This window comes from Pollicipes pollicipes, unplaced genomic scaffold (genome assembly GCF_011947565.3).
Source record: "Pollicipes pollicipes isolate AB1234 unplaced genomic scaffold, Ppol_2.1 Scaffold_6138;HRSCAF=7277_pilon_pilon_pilon, whole genome shotgun sequence".
NCBI classification, from domain to species: Eukaryota; Metazoa; Arthropoda; class Thecostraca; order Pollicipedomorpha; family Pollicipedidae; genus Pollicipes; species Pollicipes pollicipes.
The window spans coordinates 12,610,191-12,619,154 of NW_023596818.1; the positions used below are offsets into that span (position 1 = coordinate 12,610,191).

The window sequence follows — 8,964 nt, forward strand, 5'->3', positions numbered from 1 at the left end:
GATCACCGGCCGGCGGTCACCCCGCGCTGCCGCGGCCTCAGGGCTCGCGTGTGGCGCGGCGGTGGAGCCACCGTCGGCGCGCTGGACGCCGCACGAGTCCCGTGAGCCCACCCCGCGCGAGCACGGAGGCGGAGGACAGACGGCGCAGGTCGGGTGAGCGGCGGCTGCGCCTCCGCGGTGTCCTCCACGCGAGAGACTGGCCAGCTCGGATGGTTGGGAAAGGGAGCTCAGAAACCACACGCTAACCGCCCGTGGTCTCCAAGGGAAGCACGGCGCCATGTAACGCAGATCCACGCAAACTCTACTTTGCCTCATCGCGGCATGTGGCAGCCGACGCCATGCGGGAATAAACCGCTCGGGCAATCCGGACTGGCTGGCGCTGTCTTCTATCCGGGAGCACCAGTGCGCTAAACACCATTTGCCGTCACGCTGAGCCGCGTGCCCCGATTGTTCTGCACCACGAAACACACGCGAGTTAGATTGGTAACGTGTACAGTGTATTGCCAGCAATATTACCGTGTCTTACGAACAACGCACTGGTGAGTTCCATACATGTGAGCTAGGACCAAACACTGGCTTCTTGGTACAAAACATTAGCTTAATATTTCAACACAGCACTGACCTCCCTTGCGTCAACGAGGTGCATGCGGTTAGAGAGCGACAGGAGAAAGCCGAGGCCGGGGCAGAAGCCAGGCAGGAGGACGATGTCCGATTCGAGACAGCGACGGCCGACGATCACGTAGAGCACGGCAGCGGAATTTGACGGACGCCCAGGCGCGCACAGAACAGTGAGGGAGATCAACAAACCACGAAACAGTCGGCCGACACAGCCGTAACACAGGCGGCGGAAGCGTGCGCGCAGTGCGCACAACAGAAACAGGCGCCACCGGCCCCGCCAAATGCAACAAAACTGTCGGCGCAGTCGATATGTACACGCTACTGGAAGCATCAGCCGGAGACGGTGCCGGCGGGCGGTCCGACGCGCTTCAACAGTCGCCCGCGCCACGCGGCGGGACTCTCGGCGGGCTCACTCGGAGGCACTCGGGTCAGCACGCTGGACTATGAGGTCAGGACGAGGCAGGGGGCTGAGCCGCACAACGCGGGTGGACCAGGGGAGGCGCACGGCCTCCGTTAGGGCAGGGCCGGATCGTCCGGGAGGCTGGCCGGATCGTCCGGGAGGCTATCCGTACCGTCCGGGAGGTATCGTCCTCGACAGGAACGGATTCGGCACGACAAAGGTCATCAGCGGAGCTGCGGAGAGCGGGAAGGGGCGAGGCGGTGGACGGCAAGGGGCTGGAATCATCGACGTGTCTCGCGCACGCTGGATTGGAGCCCGGCCCGCTAACAAGGCACGGCCTCCACCTCACAGCCGCTCCGTACGCAACGTGGACGGCAGGAAGCGGGGACGGTGTCCTCCAGGCAATCACGGTAACGCGAGGCGACTCCGACAGCGACCTTTCACGGCCGTCACGCAGCCGCCCCCCGCGCCGGGCGCGCGCGCCAGCATTACGTAAGTATGACGCCTGTGAGCGCGGCTGCGGCCCACGCACGTTCAACGCGCAGCTCCGCGCCTCTGCGCGGGCGCCGCTACTGACCCTGTGGCGCACTGCGCCGCAATATCCGCCATTCACTCCGGCGGCGCCGGCCGGGCACTCTCCCTATCACAAAGTAAAAAACTGAGCGCGCCGCCGGACGGCGAGCCGCTGACCGGCGCGTGGCTGGCCGGCGCGGCGGGCGCGCTCGCTCGGCGGGAGTTCGTCCGGGAGGCCGGCCGGGCGTCGGCGCGGTGCTCCTTGGCACGGGCCATCCTCTGGGGCGCGCGCGGCGGGCGGCGGCGGGCGGCCGCCTCTGACTAGGGCCGCTGCGAGCGGCGCCGGCCGTCCGCCGCCGCCTCTTTGGATCGACGAAAGCGCTAGGTGGCCGGCCGGCCGGCGGTCAGTCGTCGTCCTCGTCGCTGGAGGAGCCGCCGCCGTCCAGGTCCGAGTCGGCGCGCAGCGAGCGGGCGCGCGCCGCAGCCGCCGCCACGTCCGACGGCGACTTGTCCTTGCGGAACTCGTACACCAGCGGAAAGATGTGCTCGATCGCCTGCTGCACGGCCGACACGGACGGCGCTGCGGGCACGTCGGCGACCGGGGTCACACGGAGGTCACCGATGTGTGCGGGGGGAGGGGAGCTAACGGACGGCGCTGCGGGCACACCGGCGACCGGGTCACACGGAGGTCACCGGTGTGTGCGGGGGGAGGGGAGCTAACGGACGGCGCCGCGGGCACGCCGGCGACCGGGGTCACACGGAGGTCACCGGTGTGTGCGGGGGGACGGGAGCTAACGGACGGCGCTGCGGGCACACCGGCGACCGGGTTACACGGAGGTCACCGGTGTGTGCGGGGGGAGGGGAGCTAACGGACGGCGCTGCGGGCACGCCGGCGACCGGGGTCACACGGAGGTCACCGGTGTGTGAGGGGAGAAGGGAGCCAACGGGCGGCGCTGTAGCTTTGGGGCGATACATCATACGGGGTGGGGGTGGGGTGGAAGGGTGGAGGCAGACAGAGGACGAGGAGCTCGCACGTGGAGCGGGGCTACGACAGGTGGGGAGGGGGGGCAGGTAGGAGGTTACGTGCCGGGCGTCGTTACGGCACATGACGACCGTCACGCGACGAGACGCTGGAGGACGAAACTAATCAGCCTACAGCGACACGCACACAGCCTCACGACGGGCTGCAGCGGGATGTAAAGGCAAGAGACTGAGCGGGCACCAGCTGTTTGTCAGGAAACGGGATGATCCCCCCAGCAGTCAATAACTTTCATGAATAAAGACGTTTGAAATGACAGTTATGTCATAAAAGCAAAAAACATATCATTATCATAATGACGTTTGTAGACAACGATCAGTTCAGTGCGCAATACGCGAATACAAACTGGACGGAGAAACATGTCGTTCACAGAAACAAAATGGGTGTCCGAACGTAGCCAAATGAGTGCTCGTGTCAAACACACTTCTCATACACCAGCTGCGCGAATTGCGACTCAGCCCGCTGTACTGCACTACTGCTTCCTGAGACCGGTACCCGATGAATTCCCGTGGCAGATTGAGATGATACAGTCCACCAGACCACAACACCTGCGCATCTCTGCACCGCTTCAGGAGCGTCCAGTCTGCCGCCGTCGGCCCGGCCACTGACCTGTGACAGTGATGCTGCCCGTCGAGAAGACCTTCAGCGTCGCCTTGAGGTGGTTGACACGGTACGTCACGCCAGGGTGCAGCTCCGGCTCGTAACTGCCGCAAACGCACAGGTCAGGTCAGGTCAAGTCAGGTCAGATCAGGGGGTGGGTCATGCCCCGGTGCACAGCCAACACCGGTCGGTCGCCACAGGGGTGTCACCGCCAGACGAGACCCGGCACGTGCCCTAGAACGTGAACACTGGCGGAACACGACCCTGGACCGGGGACCCTGATAAAACACGACCCTAGGCCGGGCACACTGGCGAAACACGACCCTGGACCGGGGACACTGGCGAAACACGACCCTGGACCGGGGACCCTGATAAAGCACGACCCTGGACCGGGCACACTGGCGAAACACGACCCTGGATCGGGGACACTGGTGAAACACGACCCTGGACCGGAGACACGACCCGAACTAGAACCACGAGCCAACTACGGTGACTTGTCCTTGCGGAACTCGTACACCAGCGGGAAGATGGCCGGGCCGGCGACGGCAGAAACAGTTCACCAGTCTACCAGTAGAAACGCGACCTGGACCCTACAGAGATATGTACGCAACATGACCCTGAACCGGGACCCCACCGAAACACGACCCTGGACCGGGAACACAGATGAAACACGACGCTGGACCGGGGACACTGATGAAACACGACACTGGACCGGGAACACTGGTGAAACACGACCCTGGACCGAGAACACTGATGAAACACGACCCTGGGCCGGGAACACTGATGAAACCAACCCTGAACCGGGAACACTAATGAAACCAACCCTGGACCAGGGACACTGGCGGAACACGCCCGCCGCCAGGACGGGGGCGGCTGCGGCCGCGGGCCAGCCGGCCGGCCGCCGTTGCCAGCCGGCTCTCCACCGCCCGAGCCGGCGGAAGCGTCAGTGATCCGGAGCCACACGACGGTGCAGACTTCACGACAACGCTCAAAATCAATGGCCGGTGTATCGGCAGGTTGATATCGCCGCGCGGCCGGCCTGATAATCAACATTCATCACGCTACAAGTCCACGGCCCTGGCACAGCGACCCGAGCCACACCAACGTGGTCAGGCACCACTGCAACAGGCGCATAGCCAAGCGTCCAGCTGCGCTGATGACACTTCTCCCCGCTTGTTGGCCGGGGAGCAGACCGAGAATGGATGGTGCGACGAGTCGGCCATTACGAGGCTTCGCCCAGTCATATATAATGCATGAGTCGACCCACTGCACGGGTGAGCCGGCCACCGTCGGCTGGACCGCCCCCGGCGCCACTGACAGTACCGCCGCTGACAGTCCGAGAGCGGATGACAACACCGGCACGCCGCGAGCCGACACAAGCGACACCGCCCGGCGCAGCGCCGGCCGCCGTCGGCTGGGCCGCCCGGGCGCCACTGACAGTAGCGCCGCTGACAGTCCGAGAGCGGATGACAACACCGGCACGCCGCGAGCCGACACAAGCGACACCGCCCGGCGCAGCGCAGTACTCCCACATTTCCCCGGCTGGGCCGCAAGGATGTCAACATTCGTCCGCGGATGTCAAGCAGGCTGAGGCAATACACATCGGACAAAGTCGCTGCCGGGATGCGCGAGGGTTCAAGGTTCAGCTGAGTGACGGGCGATGGCCTGAGGTGGCCGCCCAGGGGAGCCCCCACAGGTCTGACGGCATGCATTTTCATTTACATCCCCGACACCCACTCGACTGAACCTGGGAACGTTGGCAACATGTACTGATCACCGATGGGGTGGGACCATGCACATCCAGCGCCGTTGTGCCGTCAGCCTCCAATCCCAACAACGCAGCGCGCCCCGGAGCTCCGGTCGGCAGAAATCAGTCACCAATAGTTATCAGATGATGTCACGGTACTTCTGCCGGCCTGTGGCGACGACAGCCGACACTTTCAGACGCGCCGACAGCTGTTATCAACCAGCACCGATCCTCTGCGGGCCCCGAGCAGACAACCGAGCCCGACTGCAGCACGCGACACCCCCGCAGCCTAGCCGGCGGCCAGCCGTCAACTCACCAAGCGATGCGCGGGTACTTCTGCGAAAAGTCGGCGATCTTGATCGAGAAGGGCATGGTGCACGTGCCCAGCACGTTGACCACGCGGAAGTTGCGGAAGCGCACCTGGTAGTCCAGCTGCTTCTGGAGGTAGCGCGCCACGCGGCGGGCGGCTACCTTGGCCTCCGCCTCCGACGTCGAGCCGGTGCAGGTGATCTTGCCGGACGACCACATGGAAGCGGTAGTGTAAGGCCGGCGCAGCTTCATCGTCACCATCTGGGAGCAGGCGGGTCGGCACACCAGTCAGAGGGAGGGCGACAACCTGGGGGCTCAGCTAACGCGGGGGAGGGGAGTGGCTTCCGATCAGTGGATCGGCCACTGACGAGGTGGGCTGCCAATGAGTTTGGATGTCGGAGGGGTCGGGTACCAGTGCCAGGGGCACGGGTTGGGTACCGAGGTGCGTTCAGTACTATCGGCCACAGGGGGTTCTAAGGGGAGGCTGGGTGCTGGCCAAGACCGGGATGGAGTTCACCTGCGGAGGGTACTGTTCACGTTGGAGGGTGGGGGTCGGCCACCCAAGGGGCAGAGGTCGACTGACGAAAGATGGGGTGGACTGATGGGACGTCGGGTGGAGGCAAGCAGATTTTCGTATCATTAGATGATATTAGGGCTTAATGGTGAACAAATGGGGTGATCAACTTTCATGATACACTATAGTTATACCTACATAGTACCTAAGTGCTGTCATATTGATAACCCTTATTTCCATCCTGCTTTTGGGAAGCAAAGGGCTAATTGACAACACATAATGCAATCAGACAAGACAACACTATTCAACAAGACACCAATGCAACCGATGGCAAGGACATCATGCTGAAAGTGAAGGGCAAAGATTAACCGGATACCACAACAGGAACGAACACCACACGCAATGAACAACTGTAAAACTCCACCACCTGTTGGTCAAGACTTACAACAACCCAGTCACAAATCACAACGAAACTGAAACATCACAAGGTACATCTGCCAAAGCCTGCCTCCCACAAGCATTTTCAGTGAGACAGGCACAGCCCATTTCAGCCCCGCCGCGGGCCCAGCGGCGCGCTCCCGCTACACGCACCCCGTTCTCGCGGCGGTACTCCACGTTGTGTCCGTTGAGCGCGATGTGCTTCAGGTCCAGGTGGCAGCTGACACTGAAGCTGGAGACCACGTTGTTGATGACGATGTCGATGACGGGCTCGTCGTCCTGCTGCGCGGCCGGCGGCGAGGCGGGCGCGGCGGCGCAGGCGGGCGCCGGCGCGGGCGCGGGCACCGCCGGCATCGGGCTGGCAGAGGTCAACGTCTGCACCAGTGCCATCGCTGCCCCCTCCTGTTGGGCAGCCATGTCACATGCTGACTGCTTGCCTTCAGTGAGGTCGTGGTGCACTGCTGCAGCTCTCCAGTGGGCTACTCCAGGTTTTGAGCTATCAAGAGTGGTGTCAGAAGGTTTGTGGCACACATTGGCCATATGCCAGCTCAGCAGAGTTGAGGCTAAATCTCAGAGCACTTATAAAGGATGACCTGGGTTGACTTTGACACAGTTTAATACAGATCACCCTGATATCCTGTTGGACCAAGAATCTGTGGTTTAGATTTTGTTCAGAATACAGATCTAACTGGAATTGTTATGGCCGACTACCAACTATGCCACAGATATATCAAAATAAAGAAATATGAAATTTGATACCAAAATGTTTTAATACCAGCAGCTACCACACGCTGCACACCATGCTTCAACTAGCATATGACGTCGATGCTTATCAACTTAAGCAGCTCCTGACTGCTTGTCTCCTATAACAAAATAGACAAAAAATCATATTCTGAGATCTCAATGATTCACCATAAATATGCATAACATCTTGATTTCCATGCAACACATATAATACCTGCTGATGAAATGTTGCTATATGTAGATGGTGATGGTGCATGTATGCAGATATGAGCATGCCATGAATAACCAGATGAACACACATAAACAAATAAATGACTACAAATGAGGAAATATGTTATCATGGTGCAGCAATAAATGAATCTAGTTATGAAGTAACATAATATTTGCAAATACAAACCAAGCTCTCCTGGGCAGTGTCAGTTTGAGTTAGGTACTGCGCTAGAAATAGGGAATATTTGTATGTTCATAATTCTTTGTCCCATAAAAAGCTGTCAAATCTGGTCACACAAATCTGGACAATCCAGTGTCTCATCACTAATGATGGTGTATTTCACCTCAATTCAAACCGATATAAGCTTGACCTAAATGCAGGCAACTCCCAGAGTATAACACTGAATAATGTGCTTTTCTGAGCCCTATCTTCATGAAATCTTATAGAAGTGAAAAATATGAATAAGAGTAAGGGGTATTAAAAAGGAATGAGGAACAAACTTAGCACACCAAAAAAGGAGCTAAGATTTTCTGATCACTCATTTTTTACCACTCTTTCCAGCTTCTTAGTACCACATCCCTCTCACGATATCCTTCCAATTTTGATGATTCCTTATCATACCGAATACACATCTCAATCAGGCCTCTGAGGTGTAGAGGCTCTAAATTATCCTGAACAAATTCATAACCAATACACCTCAATCAGGCCCCTGAGGTGTACAGGCTCTAAATTATCCTGGAAAATGACCATCAATCTCTGCTTACTTACTGTCACGGATACGGGTGGATTGTGTGAAGTCGCACAGCCGGGAGCTTTGACAGGCCGAGGCGGACAAAGCCGTACATAAATCGTTCCGACCTTTCCCTGTATTTAGTCAGGGATGTACGAACTCTCCAGTTTCAGCTTTCTAGCTGCGTTATCGTTACATATAGGACTGCAAGTGCGCCTCTCACAGACGGGAAAACCGCCTCAATTTGCCTTATTCACGTTGATATGTCGCCCGTCCCACGCCGCCTTATTCGGGGCGCTCCACCCGGAAGCGCGACTGGGACTGGCGCTGCGCTGTAAACTCAAGCTACCTATCGGCTTTCAAGTACGAGATCCATAGTATTTGGTTTTGTTGTACTAGTGTGCATGAGGGACGCTATGACGTAATTTAGCTGGGAAAATAAACGATTTTAGTAGAAAAGTATTAGTATCTTATAAACGTACGTAATTGGGTCATTTATTAGAAAAGACTGAGGGCTAATTCAGGAGCAGAATAACTCAGAAAGTTCACGTAGAAAACTATCCTTTAGCTCCTTTTTACTTTGAAGCTTAGTTGATCTCCGCATGCAATCGTCCTACCAGATTTCTTCTCGAAGCACCCAAATACAACTGCAACATCTTACGTCAGAAGAAATTACCAATTCACTGTCCCATATCAGCTGTTTCTACTTATCCCAGCTGCTTTTTGTTTACTGCATGTGACCCATGCGTCGCACTCGCACACGTTCGTGCTGGGACCTCCATGTGTGAAACTATCGCGGTGCATGACGGAAACACCGGTTTACCCCGCATGTTCAGCGTGACATGCATGTGTATAACTATATATCCTGTTCAGGCCGCGCGGGAAAGTCGACGAGCATGGTTTACAGGCAGGAGAAAACTGTACTGGGTGGGGAATGTAAAGCAAAATGTGAACATGGCGGCTAAATAAAGGCTCACTATACGGCACCTATATATGGCATGGAACATGGACGCCAATGGGACGCTGGGATGAAGGGGATATAGGGTGGGAAGGTTCGGTTCGGTTCGGTTCGGTTCGGTTCGGTTCGGTTCGGTTCGGTTC

The 8,964-nt window shown here is 58.2% G+C and overlaps 1 protein-coding gene across 1 annotated transcript; it reads right to left on the reverse strand.

Annotated features, from left to right (window-relative positions):
• Window positions 1–1,180: 1,180 nt before the first annotated feature.
• LOC119105314 (TATA box-binding protein-like 1) lies at window positions 1,181–8,179 on the reverse strand. Its single transcript, XM_037228781.1, has 6 exons — window positions 7,902–8,179; window positions 6,332–6,580; window positions 5,234–5,487; window positions 3,180–3,274; window positions 1,956–2,111; window positions 1,181–1,251 (listed from the first exon to the last, which is right to left on the reverse strand). The coding sequence occupies exons 2-6, from the start codon at window positions 6,566–6,568 to the stop codon at window positions 1,181–1,183; spliced, it is 813 nt and encodes a 270-aa protein (XP_037084676.1). The 5' UTR covers window positions 6,569–6,580; window positions 7,902–8,179.
• Window positions 8,180–8,964: the final 785 nt, after the last annotated feature.

Excerpts from the sequence above, each read along its gene's own strand:
- LOC119105314 (XM_037228781.1), bottom strand. The coding sequence starts at position 6,568 with ATGGCACTGGTGCAGACGTTGACCTCTGCCAGCCCGATGCCGGCGGTG. Across the intron at positions 3,275-5,233 it reads AAGTACCCGCGCATCGCTTG|TTACGAGCCGGAGCTGCACC; the intron begins GTGAGTTGACGG and ends CGTTTGCGGCAG. Across the intron at positions 1,252-1,955 it reads GGACGGCGGCGGCTCCTCCA|CTCCGCTGATGACCTTTGTC; the intron begins GCGACGAGGACG and ends CGCTCTCCGCAG.